The 17,850-nt window shown below is 40.4% G+C and overlaps 2 protein-coding genes across 2 annotated transcripts; both read left to right on the top strand.

The window, feature by feature from the left end:
- Nucleotides 1-4,725: 4,725 nt before the first annotated feature.
- On the top strand, nucleotides 4,726-9,330 carry LOC309506148 (cobra venom factor-like). The gene is made up of 8 exons (XM_082179759.1): nucleotides 4,726-4,834; nucleotides 5,020-5,217; nucleotides 5,334-5,528; nucleotides 5,621-5,764; nucleotides 8,249-8,374; nucleotides 8,467-8,544; nucleotides 8,636-8,836; nucleotides 9,310-9,330. Exons 1-5 carry the CDS (start codon nucleotides 4,775-4,777, stop codon nucleotides 8,258-8,260), a joined length of 609 nt encoding a protein of 202 aa, XP_082035885.1. The 5' UTR covers nucleotides 4,726-4,774; the 3' UTR covers nucleotides 8,261-8,374; nucleotides 8,467-8,544; nucleotides 8,636-8,836; nucleotides 9,310-9,330.
- Nucleotides 9,331-11,153: 1,823 nt separating this feature from the next.
- LOC309505810 (complement C4-like) lies at nucleotides 11,154-13,026 on the top strand (the record flags this gene model as incomplete). Its single annotated transcript, XM_082179266.1, has 6 exons — nucleotides 11,154-11,199; nucleotides 11,299-11,438; nucleotides 11,606-11,809; nucleotides 11,954-12,005; nucleotides 12,090-12,181; nucleotides 12,931-13,026. The coding sequence occupies exons 1-6, from the start codon at nucleotides 11,169-11,171 to the stop codon at nucleotides 13,024-13,026; spliced, it is 615 nt and encodes a 204-aa protein (XP_082035392.1). The 5' UTR covers nucleotides 11,154-11,168.
- Nucleotides 13,027-17,850: the final 4,824 nt, after the last annotated feature.

Below are 17,850 nucleotides of genomic sequence, written 5' to 3'. Positions count from 1 at the left end.
GCATGTAACCTTTGAACAAATACCAAATCTAGTGCATACAAATGCATATCTGTCTGTTATGATTGTTACTGTTATGTAACAATATACAGTTGTTTCTTAAAGGGATAGTTCACTTTGAAATTAATTTTTGGTATGTTTTAGCTTACCTCAAGGGCATCCAAGATGTAGGTGTCTTTTTTTCCGCAGTAGTTTCAATTTTTATATTTTTAGGTCAAACCGTTCTTGTCTGTCAGTCATATAATGCAGGTCTATGGTCATTATCTCAAAACACAAGCACAGAGTCCAAATTAAAACAATTCCCCGTCGTCCAAATTAAACAATTCCCCATCGTAAGTACACATTGATGGCCTAAGACACGAAACGAGCGGTTTGTGTGAGAAAACGAACAGTATTTATATCGTTTTTACCACTTATACACAGCCATGTCCGAGTGATCTGATCTGACGTGTGCGCAGACTGGTGCATAGATATATACACACTAGATGTCGCCTTGTCTACGGCAGTTCATTGGAACGAATGTCTTTAAGGCGACATCTAGTGTATATATCTATGCACCAGTCTGCGTACACGTCAGATCAGATCACTTCGACATGGCTGCGTATAAGAGGTAAAAACGATATAAATACTGTTCGTTTTTCTCACACAAACCGCTCGTTTCGTTTGAAAAAAACGAAAATTGAAACTACTGCGGAAAAAAAGACACCTACATCTTGGATGCCCTTGAGGTAAGCTAAAACATACCAAAAATTAATTTCAAAGTGAACTATCCCTTTAACTTGCCTGTGACGTATGCAGTGCCCCAATTATTATTTTGGACAGACAAATGAAACCCTCCTTTCAATTAAATGAAATGTTCTCATTAATTTATGGAGAATGAAAGAAATAGATTATTTCAGTGTAGACATAATCACTAATTTAGTCATTTTGCACGCGTCCAATGTAGAAAAAATGTAAAAAAGCAACATATGATGGCAGAGCTTTCAGCTTATAGATAAATAGATTTCCCTATCCTAGAGAGAGTGAATTGCTACTAAGTGCTAATGTGGATTTCTGTCTAGATATGCAATAAACATTTTACAAAAGAAAACCTTAAGAAGGTTAATTACCTGTTCACCGGTCATTTTCCTCAGCTGTAGGCAAAGGCCAGTTTCAAATCAGTGCTTCTCCCGGGAGACTAGCGCCAAATTAATCCCCTATCTTAGCGCCATCTACTGTTTTAGAAGAGGAAGTTGCTCAACTGCATTTGTGAGAAAATCTGCCGGGACACATTTGTGAGAAAATCGAGCCGAGAGATCGTCTCAGGTTACTCATGTAACCATGGTTCCCTGAGAAGAGAACGAGACGCTGTGTCTCTATGATGACACTTTGGCTTCAGCGTTAGCGCTCCTGAAGTCACATGTGCAACTTAGTACAGTCCTGATTTGTGCAACGTCATTCCATGCCGGCAGAATGCGGAAGCTATAAAGGGAGGCAGCGTCACAGCTGCTGTCAGCCTTCTGATCGGCTGAAGCAAGCCGCTCTCAGGTGTGCGGAAGCATGGCAGAGGGACGCAGCGTCTTGTTCCATTCTCAGGGAACCATGGTTACATGAGAAAGCTGAGACGTTCCCTTTTGAGGGAACTCGCGCTGCATCGCTATGACGACACTTTTGGGAACGATATGCCCACTTCGCCATGCTGACGTAAGTCTGTCCCGGTGTGAAATGAGGCAGACCTCAGGACATGATTGCTTGAGACCCCGGAGTCGCCGGAAGGTCCAAGCTGTAAAATCTGACAAAGGTGTGCGGTGAGGACCACCCTGCCGCATCACATACATCTTGGAGTGATGCCCCCGACCACAGAGCCTTTGAAGAAGCCATGCTTCGGGTGGAATGAGCTCTAACTGACAGAGGTGAGGGCAGCCCGCTCACCTCATAAGCCATAGAGATGGCCTCAACGATCCATCTGCTTACGGTCTGTTTAGTAGCCGGGCAGCCCTTCTTAGGGGGCCCGAAGTATACCAAGAGCTGGTCCGTTTTTCTCCACTGGGATGTCTTCCTAACATACATCTCAAGGGTCCTAACTGGGCAAAGCAACCTGAGCTTCTCTTGTTCCGCCGACACTTGAGGAGGATGGAAGGCCTGGAGGACAACTGGCCGGACCACATTAGTGGGCACCTTAGGTACATACCCAGGTCTTGGGTAAAGAATAGCTTTCACTCCCCCCGAAGCAAATTCTAGACAGGAGGGAGCAACCGACAAAGCCAGTAAATCTCCTATTATTTTGAGAGATAACATAGCCAGCAAAAACGCCATCTTTAAGGCTAGGCACTTGTCTGATGCCGTGTCCAGAGGCTCGAAGGGTGCCAAGGATAATCCTTCTAATACTACGGCTAGATCCCAAGTGGGGACTCCCACCTGAGCCGGAGGCCTCATCCTCCGAGTACCACGAAGGAAACGAGTAATAAGATGATGCCTTCCCAGTGAGCTGCCATCCAGAGGAACATGGAAAGCAGCCACTGCTACAACTTTAGTGTAGAGGGGGAAAGGCCGGCAGAGAAACCACCCTGCAGGAACTCCTGCACTGAAGCCACCGGGCAGTTAACTGGGTCCAATTGGTGCTCTGTACACCATGAAGTGAATACTCTCCACTTCAGCGCATATAGTTTCCTCGTGGAGGGAGCTCTAGAGTTTAAGATGGTCTCCACTACCTCAGTAGAGAGACCGGCATTCAGGAACTGATCCCCCTCAGGGGCCAGAGCCATAATTTCGACATCTCCGACTGGGGGTGAAATATTGTGCCCCCGGCCTGAGTTAGAAGGTCCCTCCTGACGGGAATCTCCCACGGGGGGCCGTCCAGGAGGGCTATCAGGTCCGAAAACCAAACTCGGCCGGCCAGCACAGGGCTACCAATAAGACTTGGTCCCCGCCCTGGCGAATTTTCTCTAGAACTCCCGGGAGCAAGGCGATCGGGGGAAATGCGTACAGCCGAAGCCTCGGCCACAGCTGTACCATGGCATCCAGTCCCAGAGGGGCTGGATAAGTGAGGGAAAACCAGAGGGGACAATGTGAGCTCTCTTGAGACGCAAACAGGTCCACATCCGCCTGGCCAAACTTCCTCCAGATTAACTGCACCGTCTCGGGGTGCAGCCTCCATTCCCCGGGCCTCAGCCCCTGCCTAAACAGGATGTCTGCTCCCACATTTAGATGGCCCGGAATATAGATTGCTCTCAGCGAGATAATCTTCCCTTGGGCCCATAAGAGAATCTGATGCGCCAGTCTGCACAGAGGGCGTGATCTCAGACCCCCTTGATGGTTTATATATGAGACCACCAACTTATTGTCTATTCTCTCCAGAACATGATGGCCTCTGAGGTCTGGGAGAAAGTGCCTTAAGGCTAGCAGTACCGCTAACATCTCTAGACATTTTATGTGCCAAGATAGATGATGTTCCTTCCACAGACCCTGGGTTGAGCAGCCCTCCATCACCGCCCCCCACCTTGTGCAGGACACATCTGTCGACAATATCTTGCGCTGACATGGTGCTCCTAACACAGGACCTTGGGCTAAGAACCAAGCTTTCTTCCACATGACCAAGGAACGAAGACACCTGCGCGTAACCATGATCATGCAAAAAGGGTTGCCCCTCGGGGAGAACCCCTTGCTTCTGAGCCACCACTGTAGTTGTCTCATGTGCAGCAGGCCAAAAGGTATCACGTTGGATGCTGCCGCCATGAGGCCTAACAGTCTCTGGAACTGTTTTAGAGTGATGCGTTGGCCTAGCTTTATTCTGGACACCATGGCCAGAATCGACTCGATACTTGCAGGAGACAGTTGTGCCCGCATCGTGACCGAGTCCCACACTACTCCTAAATATGTCGTCCTTTGGACAGGAGTGAGCACGCTCTTTTTCGCGTTGAGCCTCAGCCCCAAACACCTCATGTGGTCGAGTACGACATCTCAATGCCGTGCCGCCATTTCCTGAGAGTGAGCTAGTATCAACCAGTCGTCTATATAAATGCACAAAGAGCCACCTATTGCATTTTATTTGTTTATAGTCTTCTGTTATGTAGGTAGAGGAGGGCACTACAAATACAGAAGTACTCACTGAGGTCTTAAAGACAGCATCAAAAAATAACACTCAAGGCCATATAGAGGGATATTATCTTTATATTGCAGTCTCGGTTTTGGAAAAAGCAAGTGAGTAATAAATGGAAAGTAGCCTAATGATTAGATCAGGAAATGTACGTACAGTAATAAAATCAATTCTAGTTATCACAAGTGCAAAAGTATATTGATTGTCTTATTATACACCAGTCATCTTATTCAATTATTTTATTTACTTAAAGTTACTATTTATCCTCAGATGGGTATTAAAATATGTTAAATGACTGAAAATCATATCACAATGAATATTTTGACTTATTTTATGCAGGTGGCAATCTAGAGGAAGCAGAAAGTTCTTCTGTGAAGATTGTGACATCACCATATGTTATTGATCTGTCAGAAACCAAGACATATTTCACCCCGGGTGGCATGTTTTCCATTTTGGTATGTGGCCTAAATAATTGTTTAACTCATTATGTTATTTTGATCCCTCTCTGGCTTTAAAATGTATGTTAGTATCACACCTGCATACACAAATAAATTAAATTATTTTTTGATTACTGCATTTCTTTTGAAGGCTACTGCAACATATCCAGAGGGCCAAAGAGTCAAAAACTTGAAATTTACAGTCACTGTTAGAATAAAAGGATCACCAGAGTAGATTCTGAGCAATGAGGGCTGGGGAAATGAAATGGGAGATGTAGCCATGTCCTTTCAAATACCACCACAGGCTAAGAATTTAGCTATAACGGTGAGATTTCATGATATTTGATATATCTTTATTACCATTCCAAAGTGGCTACAATATACAATGACCTTGTTTTAAATCTGCTGTCAACAACAGTATCAACCTTTTGTGTATCCTTGTGGCTTTGGTATTGACCAATCAACATCCAGGACTGGGACTGTCCATTTAATATGGTCCTTATTTTGCAGGTTTTTGCCGAGGGGAGAGACCAGGAGGTAATTTGTAGTGATAAAAAGATGACAGCCAGTGCAATAAAAGCTGAAGAACACAGCTATCTTAGTTTGGAAGTGGAACAACAGTTCCTACAGCCTGGAGAAGATTTAAAAGCCACATTACGGGCCATTACACCTCAGGGTTCAGGAAAACCAACTTTATTTTATTTTATGGTAAGACTAAGAACAATCAGCTTGGATGTCATTTTTTTAATAGGTCTTTACCAGATTTGCTTTATCTTCAATCTAATGTCTTCCATCATTTAAAAAATAAATAATTCCCCAAACAGGTTTGGAGTAAAGGACGAATTGTGCAGGTGGGGAGGGTGCCAAGAACTGAAATCACAACAATCAATGTGAACTTCAATGTGGAAATGGTGCCTTCTTTTCGCCTGGTCACCTACTATTTTACAGACTTTACACCAAAAGGAAAAATAGTGGCTGACTCTGTGTGGGTCGATGTGAAAGATGTCTGCAAAGGCAAGGTACAGCAGAGACGATTTATCATTCAGAATCTAAATATGGTGAAATATTGGTTTAAAAGCGAGTGTTTCCACATACCGTTTTGTTTGTATAGGTAGAAATTGATCCAATGGCTGAGATAAAACCTGCAACTGAGTTTAAGGTGACGGTCAGAACAGATCCAAAGGTCAAGGTGGCTCTTGCCGCAGTGGACTCAGCTGTTTACATTCTGAACAAAAACAAACTAAGCCTTCAAAAGGTAATGCATTTGGGATTATGTGCTGTACATTATGTACAAAATCAAAACTGGAGTTTTGTGGATATCTAGTACGCTATGCTAGTGTACTCCTAAAAGCACTGCATGTACCTTTTTAGTATTGCCGCTCATCAGGGGTGCCGCCAGAAATTCTGGGCCCTATGGAAACCAAAATTTCTGGGCCCCCTACATTTTTTACAGATAAAATCTAACCCAATAAACATGCCCTGTATACTTAAAAAAAGATACTTGGCACATTGCGTAGTTAAAATGTCTAAAGATGAGTACAAAGCCTACAAAAAAAAAAAAAAAAAAAAAATTGTATAAGTCAAACACACACGTAATAACCATATTATTTCTATTGGCCTATTTAGTTTTCATAATATAAAATATTAAAATATCTATTTTGTAAACTCCTTATAGCCAATGGTTACTACAGACATGTTTTATTCAGTTTTTTATATTATTTTTTTCTGGGGCATTTTATTCATAGCCTATTAAGAACGTCAAGTTTGACATAATCGATCGTAGCAGCAGCACTGTCACTTCACAGAACACACGACACACACCGCAAACTGATTTTGTGATTTTTGAAGCGTATAGATTACTTTTTGTTTTGTAAAGTTATCATCATGTGGCGAACACAGTAGATAAGACGTGTTGAGAGGCTTCAATCTTCGTGAAGTTTCGCGCTCAGGCTCACCTTGTTCAGCTGAAGGTCCTTGCACACTGAATCCGAAATTTTCACATGCGTTTTTTCGTATCCGTCATTCTGTGGCTCTAAACTGTCAAAACACCATTCAAACCCTTGTTACGGATGCGAAAAACGCAGCAAATCGAACATGATCCGATTTTTTTTTTTTTTTTTTGACGGACGAAAGTTTCGGAGGCAGTGTGCAAGTGTGATTGACATAACGTGAGGTTGTATTTATTTTTTAACGTGCTAAAATATCGGACGCGAATTTCGCACGGGGGGAGAAGGAGGACGTGGGTGTGCAGCAGCCGTTGAATCTGTGTAGAGCTATTTTTGTGTAGAGAGACATGATAACCCAGAGATGTTATTATTGTTGGATGTAAATCATAATTCAGTAATTATTTGACTAAGCTAGCTAGATAAAAGCAGGTCATGTAGCAACAAAAATAAGTAAAGGCCATTGCACACCGAGTCCGAAATTTTCGTATGCGTTTTTTCGTGTTCGTCAGCCTTAAAATTCGTCACGCACAGAAACCTTGCACACTGAGTCCGATGCGTATTTATTAAACCTTTGCGGAAAAAAACGCAAAAAATACAAAATGTATTCGTCAAGGGTAGCAGTGGGGATGATTTTGTTGCCCTCTTTCTTCTTAAAAAGAGAAAAAGAAAGAGGAAATATTTGGGTCCACCCAATACTGAGATTGCGCCGAGAGGAAGGAGAGTTTCAACTCCTTATCAAGGAGTTGCGAAATTATCCCGAGCGATTCAAAATTTACCTCAGAATGTCAGTGGAACAGTTTGATGCTTTGCTAGCGATACTGGAGCCACATATTAAAAACAAGACCACCAATTTCCGTGAACCAATCGATCCTGAACAGAGACTGGCAGTATGTCTAAGGAATGGGCACACACACACACACACACACGCAAGCGGGCGGCGGAAGCGCTGGGCAGACAGAACAGCTGTATACAGGTTATATTTTATACCCAAATAATACATGATTAGTGATCGAATTGGCTGCTAAATCCATTGTGGATTTTGTCGTTCGCTTTTAGTTGTACGGTGGCTCTGAATTGTGAAAAAACCTCTCAAAATACTGGCTGTGGATGCGAAAAACGCAGAAAATCGAACCCGATCCGAATTTTTTTATTACGGACGAAAGTTTCGTAGACAGTGTGCAAGCGTGATTGACATAACGTGAGGTCGAATTTTTTTTTTAACGTGTGAAAATTTCGGATGCGAATTTCGGACTCAGTGTGCAATGGCCTTAACTCTGAAAGTTTTGGAATACAGGAATAGGGCAAGCTACCTTTCTTTTTGAAAAACTGTGTGACATACTGTCGACTTCGGCGTTCTCTGTCTTCTCTTTCCTTTCCTTTTTTGATGCCCTAACTTTTGATGTGACATGCCTGCGTGTGTCAGTGTCACTGTCTGCGCTGCATCATAGCAAGTGCAATAAGCAAGAGACGTTACACTAGCGATCGTAGCTCGGACAGCGCAGGTGGAATGAACCATTGTAAGGGGGAGGGGTGTGACTGAAACAGTAAATACATTATTTGTTTTTTAAATATTAAATCTATGGTCAAAATGGACAAAATACACATTTAGTGCATGAGGGGCCCTAGCACATTTAATGTATGTATAAAAAAGAGAAAAGAAATAAGAAAAGAAAAAGGGGGTCTGCTCTTCTGGGCCCTAAATCAGCCTGGGCCCTTAGAATCGTCCTAACCTTCCACCCCTTTACGGCGCCCTTGCCGCTCATGATGGAGATGATTTGTTTTTTTTCCCACAGATGTTTGAATGAACTCGTATGACTTGGCCTGCTCTGTCGGAGGAGGAGAGGACTCCAGTGCTGTTCTGCAGAGAGCTGGGCTAACTTTCATTTGTAACTGTGATCTGGAAACCCCTTTACCCACAAGTAAAATACCTGCTGACAATCTATTTTGTGAATTATTATTCAAGAACCATAAGAGCATGAAAGTGTGATCAACACAGTTTTTTACTTCTCAGAGCATAAGTGTTACAACTCTAAACCTGACCCTCATATCAGGAGAGCAGCGGATTATGTTGCAAAATACAATGCAGTCGGTAAGATGCAAAACAACAGTTTGACAACCCTTGATCATTCCTCACATGATTTGTCTTTTAATCATATGTCAATTGATAATATCATCAACAGTCAACAGCTATAAGAACAATGACAGGAAATGTTGTCTTGATGGTGTAAGGCCAAGCAAACTGCATACGTCCTGTGATGAGCGTCTCAAAAGAGTAAAAGCATCGGACAGCTCTCGTAAGGCTTTTAAACAATGCTGCGAAGCTGCAAATGAGAGGAGGAAGAAGGAGAAATTTGAGAGGAGAAAAACCAGCCTTGGAAGAGGTACAATTTGTCTTGCATAACTTCTTGGAAGGGTTTTCTCGGATTAAAACCACATTTATTGCACAATTCTACAGTGATTTGACATTCTAAATCAAACCAAACAAAGAAATGAGTGAGCAGTGAAGCCAGTTTAGTTTATTATTTTATAATAATATTATTTTTTTTATTATTATTAGTGTTAATATCCTTAATAATAATAATAATAATAATGTTAAAATATTGTCTATATCAGTGGCTTCACTGCCACTACAGTTTAAAAATATAGTATAGTAAAATATAGTATAAATGTTACTGAGCAGTGAAGTCATTTAGTAAATAATCATAATTATTATAATTATTATTACAATATTGTCAATATTAATACTAAATTGGCTGCTTACACTTATATACAATCAATTTAAATTTTAAAATGTATTAAAATATAAAAAGTATATAGAAGCTGAAATCTACTCTTCTTCTGTCTGTCACTGTAGTCACTGACGATACACTGGACGAAATTGTTATTAATGAGGATGGGTCATTCTATGAAAATGGTGGCTTTTTGAACAGACAACTTTTTAAAAATGTAATTCTTTTTTTTATACCAAAACTTATAGTCAGATAATAGTTAACCTCTTAAAATTATAAATCAACTTAAATGACAGCTTAATGTATTTTTATATTTTTACTACATTACATTAAAAAATGCTTGTGCTGCTTTTTTGTCACTGGTGTTACCTATATTTTAGATGACAATTCAGGCTTCCCAGAATGTAATTTGACTATTTAATTTGCATACATAATCAAAGACAGAAAAATTTAATGTAATATTAAGAAACTGTCTTGATTAGTAATAATTTACTTTAAACAGGCATGTGTAAAGTTCTATTGTGTGACATTTTTCTATTTCTACCACTGTGTTTTTTGTTGTAACATTAGAAATAATTGAGGTTGAGTGATCAAAATTGAATGATCATATCCTTATAATGCTTACTAATGAATGCAGCAACAGTTAGGTAGATACAAAAAACATATTCTATGAAACTGTGAACTTAGAATGCCAGAAAACCAATATGCCATGTGGCGGTAACACCAGTGACGCAATGTAACACCAGTGACGCAATGTAACACCAGTGACGCAAAGTGAAACCAATGACGAAACATAAGATTTTTTCGAACAATTTTTTATACATTTATTATGAAATGCTAACAAGTCTTTATTAATATAATTGTTGAGGCTTTTATGAAACCTTATGTTGAGAAAAAAGTTAGTGGTGTTATTGATTGTCACTGGTGTTATTGTCATGTCACTGGTGTTACCAGCAGCAACAGTAACACCAGTGACGATAACACCAGTGACAAATCTGCAGACAAAATGGCATATCTAAGATGGCAGCCACAGTAGCTCAAACCACACTTCTTAAATTGTAAATAAATCACTTAATCATGCAATTTGAAAAAATATATTTATAAAATTTCATTTCCCCTTACTATAAACTGTAGAACACCAGTGACACATCTTAAGGCCTCGCATGAAATTATCAAATTATTTATCAAATTGCTAAAAGATGAAGAGAGAGTGCACACTCTCCATGTGCTTTTCAAAACAGCCACGCCTACAATAGACCTTTGACCCAGAAAGAAGTTGGCAAGGATGTTGATTTTTTTCAAAGTGGTGGTTTTTATAAATTGTAACACCAGTGACATGAAATTGAGGGACAGGTATTCCCTGTAAATTATTTATAATATTTAGTTGATATTTTCGTTTTTTAAGTAGTCCACTAAATAACTATACTACTTCCCTTTGTATTATGACATTTAAAGGGGGAGAAAAAAATATTTTTTTAACTCAAAATATGTCACTAAACCACGACTCCTGACCCGAGGGACAAGCCAATTTCATGGTACTGACCGTGTTCTACAATATGTATAAAAAATGGTTTGCAATATAACTGTCTTAGATATGTTTTATTAACAATAAAACACTTAAATTAAAACAAAAAACATATATTTTGTGTCATTATCTGACACTTTTAAGTGTTTTTCCTGGTGGTTGAGGCCGGGACAGGAAAGCCACCATTTTCGTAGAATGACCCGGATGCAATCTACCTTCGTAAATATTTCCCACAGTCATGGATGTGGACAGTCATTGAATCAGATAGGACTGGCATTATCAGGTTACCAATTAATCAGATAAATAAATAAATATTATAATGAGTTTGACAATATATACTGATGAATATATAAAAAAAATGATGTTAGATATGATTTATTCTATGTAAATACTTTTTTGTCTTTTGTAAACTTAAAGGCATGATGCAGTTGCTTCTGATTCTCTATAACCACTTGGGAAATGCAGGCTGTGGGCATTTCTTCCACAAAAGGTTGCTATTTACTTAAAATCTGCCATTTGGTGTGCTATTTAGATGCTGATTATTTTTCAAAAAGTGTTTATTATTATTATTATTATTATTATTATTTAGGATTCTGCATTGCAGAGCCAAAACCCCTGAAGGTCTTCCAAGATTTCTTTTTGGCTGTCAACCTTCCTTACTCTGTGAAGAGAAATGAACAGCTTCAGGTTAAAGCTGTTGTGTACAATTACAAGCAAGAGAGTTTACAGGTAAATTTAATTCATCTTTATTTCAGGTGCTATTCTTTTTAACCAGCAAACAGTGCATGTGCCTGAAAAATGATTAGTGTGACAAACAAGATTAAAATGCTTTGAAACTCGGCAAAACTCTTGTTCCTGTTTAAGGGCCGAGAATGCCATATCATGTGTCTCTTTAGGTAATAGTGAAGATGAATAAGGAGAAAGGTTTGTGCACTGCTGGCGGCAGTGAGGTGAGGGAGGTGGTCACGGTTCCTGGTAACTCTGCAGTGGCCGTGTATTTCACCGTGGTGCCCCTTGTTATCGGATATATCCCCATCACTGTGCTGGCTTACGCCTCAGACACTGCCCAAGATCGAGTAGAAAAGGAGCTCCGTGTGGAGGTAAAGTGTGGCATACCACGATTTTACTGTGCTTCAGTGTCACATACCTGAGAAATTAAAGGTGTTTCTCATGGGAATGCTCTTGTTTCCTACAAGTTATTCAGTATTCACCCAAAAACTCTCTTGGTAATCCTTCATCTTTAGGGGGAAGGAGAAATCGCCTCTATTGACAGGGAGTTCAACATTGATCCAAAATGTAAGAATCCAGCATATAAATAGTAGATGTGTTCATAGGCTTTCCATCATTGCAGTAAACTTTTTTTTGTGTCTTTTTATGCAGTGAGGAAATTAGAGATTGATATTCCAGTCCCTGTTGATGAGATCCCTGGTGGAACAGACTCAGACATCTTTTTGAGTTTAAAAGGTGAGGTGGTATATATGAAGAGTTTCGTTGCAAAACGAGATATATCTATTTTGAGAAATGTTGGTTATTTGACATTATTATTTAAGACATCAACAGTCAAGTTCATTCACAATTTTTTGTACATTAAACTATTACTTGAGCTCAGTGAAGGCCAGGGACACAATATTCTTCAAATCCAGGATATTTTTTATTTAATTTTATGTCCATAAATAAATAGTTCATAAATAAGTCAAAAACCATACCAAAATGCAACATATTTATCTTAACATTGTCAAACATCTTAAATTGGTTAAAAAAACAATACATCATAAATATATGGAATAGTATATACAAAGATTGATTAATAATAATAAGATTCTGAGTTAGTTTTGGCCAGAACATACACAACTTTTTTTTCTTTTTTTTTTTGCAAAACGCTATATATCCACCTTAGGCTATATTCTACTACTGTAATACCATTAAGACAAGCTAGTGAATCAATGTTTTGTTTGTGTGTGTGTGTGTGTGTGTGTGTGTGTGTGTGTGTGTGTGTGTGTGTGTGTGTGTGTGTGTGTGTGTGTGTGTGTGTGTGTGTGTGTGTGTGTGTGTATTTTCTTGAGTGTCACATGGGCTTCAGATGCCAGTGTGTGCCTTTTAGTCTACTCTTCCCCCCTGTGGACATCACTGGTCACAGCCAAAGCGTGATTGTAGAAGGCCTCGACATTTGCTGGGGCACCAATGGCTTTAAGCAGGCTGATGATGTCCTTCTTCTTCACAGCCTTCACTGTGGTCATCATGGGCAGGGGATCTGCTTTATACTGGCCCCAGTTGTTGCCTCTCTTCAGGAGAGTGTGCTGGTAGGTGGGACCGCTGAAGGTGGTTCTCACCCCCAACCCTTTGCCATCGATATCCAACCCTTTGCCATCGAAGACCGCGTGGACTGCATGAGAGCCTTGGCTGCAGCTTTGTGGTCAAAGCTCTCCCAGTCCTTCCCGTACACATACACAGAGCCATGCTTCTTCAGGATGTTGGTGTATTTGTCTGGCAGGAGGATGGTGTCCTGCTTACGAATATCCTGCTCAATTCTTCCAAAAACTCTGTCAACGGGGAGAAAACTATGGCCACGGACAGGAAAGAAGCACTCCATTTTCACATCTTTAAAGATAGTGCTTCGTAGGCTGGACAGCATTCCGACCATTGTACTGTTCTTGTTCTGTCCATAGCAGGAATCGCTGAAGAGCCTCAAATGGCCAGCCTGTTGGACATCTTTGGCTAGACTGGTTCTCAGGCAGTGGTCCAGGGCAGAGGCGGTCATGTTGCTGTCTTTTCTATTTTGATTTTCAAGCCACACGTAGAGATGACGGTCACTCAGTGCCTGCAGACTCCTCTCTCCATGGTGGACCACAACACCAAACACATACATGTAAAGCTGCCTAGAGTAGTAGGTCTGGCCAATGGGAGACTTGGGCAGAGAGAGGTTCTGCATCATGTCAGCAGACAGTAACTGTGTCCTCCACTGAATTTAGCAATGTGTAGAACACCCGGGCTCTGCGTCGGAGGAGCATGACAGACACGATCTCTGCCTTCCTCTCTTCCTCAGTAAGGTGAGGATCTTTCATACGGAGTCTCGAGCTCATACAGGTGGCACAGCAGTCCTTTGCTAGATGCCCAAATCCCAAGTTGAATGAGGTGCAGAAAACATTGTAATACAGGGAGTAGCTGATGTCCCTGTGGTTCTGCTCCTGGAACAGCCGGTGCATTTTGGTTACTGACATGTCACTTGGGAGGTACTTCCGTCCAGGTGCACCACGACGAGCGTAGTGGCTGGCCTTGCACATGAATGAGGACACATGCTGAACTACTGCCTGTTCTCATCTTCTCATCAACATTTCTGGTTCCACCCCTGCACTCTGGTCTGGCTTCACCATGTTGACTGAAGTATTTCACCACTCTGGAGACTCTGTCTTTACTAACACCTGTGGAGTACAGAAAAGGTAATAAGGTTGTCTGTGTTTTTTTCTGGAACCTGAAAATCATAAATTAATTGAATAAAAGGCTACACCTCTGGCTTCCACCCAAGATTGAACAGGCCATCTTAGACTATGTTTATAGCACCTGGGTTAAGGATGGGCATTTGAAGAAATCTTTTGGATCATCAGTGGGAAAATTAACAATAATTTATCAATTAATCGTAAATATTCATAATATTCAAAAACATAATGCCATAATAAACATAATGTGACTATGGCGTGTGCCAGTAATCCAGGGCAGTCCCTGAATGAAAAGGTCGGATAACAACGTACGGACGTCTGTGTGCTTGTGCTTCATATAGGGGACAGTGGGCATTAAAAAAAACAAAAATCAAAAAAAAAAAAAACACCGTTGCGCTGCCTAGCTAGCTGAGCTGTCAGAGCAAACAAACTGCAGTGCGGCGCTCTCTTGAAACTGACAGTTCACGAAAGCTGTCGGATTAACAGGTAGGCTATGCAAGACAGTGGTTGAATCTGCGAAATTAGTCATTTGTTTTTTTGTATTTTTTTGTATTTATGTCGGTAATGTTTTGCTCTTGGTCTTCTACTAGTAGGCTACTAACAACTTGTACAACATATCCATGTTCTTAGAATTAGCTGCTTGTCTAATCAAATTATTGCACTCTCGATCAGATCTAATACAAATAACTGAATTTTCTGTTGTTGGCACACTTTGTAGACAAAACTGGCTGACAGTAAAGGATTTTGAATATGCTAGAGTTTGATAACAAGAAAGATAGACATTAAATTATTTGAATGGAAGAGTAATTATATTAGAAGAACATATTGAATTAGCACTAAGCCTAACAATTGTATTTAAGTATTTAAAATATTTGTTATTCATTAGGGTACATACACTTTTGTACATACTTTACATACACACTACATACACTTAGGGTACATACACTTTTTTAAGCTCCTGAAAATCTTTGCAACACTACCTGTCTCAACAGCCACCGTTGAACGCTCATTCTCGAAGTTGAAGCTGGTGAAAACTAAACTAAACTTTGTAATGTGTGTGGACAAAAACGACTCTCTGATCTTCTGCTTCTGGCCATTGAAAAAGACATCCCAATCATAAAAGATGAGGTTATTAAGATCTTTCAGGACATGGTACCAAATAGAAAGGTTTTGCTGTAAAAGGAAAAGGTAAATATTAAAATGTAAAACAGCAAATAGTTTCTGTTATTATCAGCAATGTGTAATTGTGATGTTCTATCAAAACATCTACAATAAAGTCTAAAATGTATTTGAGCGTGTGCTGTCTTCTCTTTTAATTGTATATTTTGTAATAACTGGATAATTTGTGTTAACAAGCAACCACCCCCTTAGTGGCCCTTTTTTTGGTTTAGGCCACTGCCCCTCAAAATGTGCACGGCCCTGAAGGGCACCTCATATAAAACACAGGAGATATTGCTTAATAACAGCTTTAACAAAAATATACACAAGCTTGACAGAAATCATTCTGATGCAAGAGTTTTCTAACAGTATTTTGGATGCATCTGGCAGGTTTAATCAGGATGTTATCCAGTGTATGTCTAGAAGAAGTCCTGGCTGGTGCAGCTGTATTTAACGACTTTTGATGAGGTCCACACTGGTTCCTTTGACTGTCCATGCTCGCTGTCATCATCAGCAGAATAAAAAACCCTCTTTACGAATGCATTGATCGGTTATTTTCCAGCTCTAGCTAGAACATGACGGCTGCGCAATTTTTTTAGATTTTTTTTGTATAATAAAAAATAATAAAACAGACATAAATGAAAGGGACACCAATTACACCTCTCAAGGCCCGAGACAAAGCTCTCTATTTCGGACTGTCCTGCAAAATGTGGGATAGGTGCATGGTCACCATAGTTGTTACTTTTTTGTGTGGAGATCATTGAAAAACTGAAGAACATTCAGTAAATATAATTTCACACAAGGTCACAATCACATGACAAGTACAATAGAAAGAAATACAGAAGTAAAGAGAGAGATGGCCAGCAGAGGCCCTTGGATTTCTGCCCCACACTCAATACAACTCACACTTGTGGTAGGCTAGTCTAGTCTTTTTTTTTTGTGCTTCTGTGTTGTACTTCATACGCATCACACACATGACCAGCGTCGTCCAATAGTGAGCCTACGTGGTGACGTACAACACAGAAGCGCTGCGCTGTTACACTACGTGAATTCATTCAGGCCCACACAGACGAAAATGAATAGTTGAATAATGTCGTTATTTTTGTTATTTTTTGCGCGCAAAAAGTATTCTCATTGCTTGATAAACTTGTGGTTCAGCCACTGTAGTCACTTGGACTATTTTAACGATGTCTTTAATAACTTTTCTGGGCCGGCAAGTTTCGATCCCATAGAAGCCTTTGGAGGAGTGATCCAGCTCTCAGATTTCATCTTAATTTGTGTTCCGAAGTGTTTTTATTGTGGAACTCACACAAACAGACACAGCATTTACACAAAACATTGCATTTGTCGCCTGCAGGAACATAGGAGACACGATGCAGAAAACGGCACTTGGGGGCGAGGCCTCCAGCGAACTCTCTCCTCCTCTTGACCGATCTGTCAGGATGAAGGCTTGGTAGCCGAGGATGACGGATGACCCGCGGCACGGGCTTCTCCTCTGTTGCAGTGAATCTGCACGGCTTGGACAGCAGGCTGAGATCCGTGCTCAAAGAAGAAGAGGACGGGCACAGGTGCACGGCGACAGTCTCCTCGACGGGGGCATGCGCACATAGTTTGCGTGGCAGAGTGGGTGCACGCCGATTGGGGTGCAGACCACGACTTCACCACGTGCTCATGGGCGTCCGGAAAGAAGATACCTCGAGTCCGGAGCATTCCACGTCAAGTCCAGCTCCTTGACAGCTTTGCCGAGAACCCTGACGAGCTCCTCCTGGAGGTCTAAAGGGCCTTCTTGGTCGGGGCAGTCCGGTTCGGACGCTGCCCAGTCCTTCTCTGATTGCAATGGCCCCGTTATTGCAAACCTTCAAAGTATCCAGGTCAAAGTATAAATCTCTTGGAGCTTGATGCTTCGAAGCTGTCAAATGGAGTCAAGTTGCACAAGTCTTCACTGCTGTTTTAATATGAGATTATTAGATTAACCAAGTCTAGTTGCTCAAATCTAGGTGGAAACCTTGTTTCTTATATCTATTTTATTTAAACAACGCAGCATTGTGTATGTTGAACAATTTTTGCCTGAAAAAGAAACACAAAAAGAGACTTGTTCTGCAAACTTTCACTGTTCTCATCCTGTGTGAATTGATATGCCTTTAAAAGGCAATTGGAAAAAAATTATGAAGTTCTGTTGGTAGAGTAGTGAATGTTCACTATGAGACTGTTGTTGGCAATAATAAAGGAGTTCATAATTCATCTTTGACGTCTATGTCTGTTATTCATAGCTGAAATGAGATTTAATTAAATTATTTTAATTAATTAATTAATTAATTTAATTAATCCACTCATTAAAAAATAATAATGCCAACTTGTTTTTGTGTTAAATCAAAACAATTCCATTTAGTAGTATTCATTAGCATAGTGTTTTGTTTTGTCCAAGGAAACCAATTTGCAGTTACTCATTTTGAATGGTTGATTTGTAAGGATCTCATTTGATTCTTTATCACTCAATTGTTAAGTGTTGTTAAATTGAAATAATATTGCTTGCAATCTGTTGCCACAAT

Source organism: Leuciscus leuciscus (genome assembly GCF_965113295.1).
Source record: "Leuciscus leuciscus genome assembly, chromosome: 9".
Classification (NCBI taxonomy): Eukaryota; Metazoa; Chordata; class Actinopteri; order Cypriniformes; family Leuciscidae; genus Leuciscus; species Leuciscus leuciscus.
The sequence above is the reverse complement of the archived record's forward strand: the minus strand, read 5'-3'. Positions and strand labels throughout refer to the sequence as shown.

Coding starts and splice junctions, on each gene's coding strand:
- LOC309506148 (XM_082179759.1), top strand. CDS start 4,775: ATGGGAGATGTAGCCATGTCCTTTCAAATACCACCACAGGCTAAGAAT. Junction 4,835..5,019: donor CTAAGAATTTAGCTATAACG/GTGAGATTTCAT, acceptor CTTATTTTGCAG/GTTTTTGCCGAGGGGAGAGA. Junction 5,529..5,620: donor AAGATGTCTGCAAAGGCAAG/GTACAGCAGAGA, acceptor TTGTTTGTATAG/GTAGAAATTGATCCAATGGC.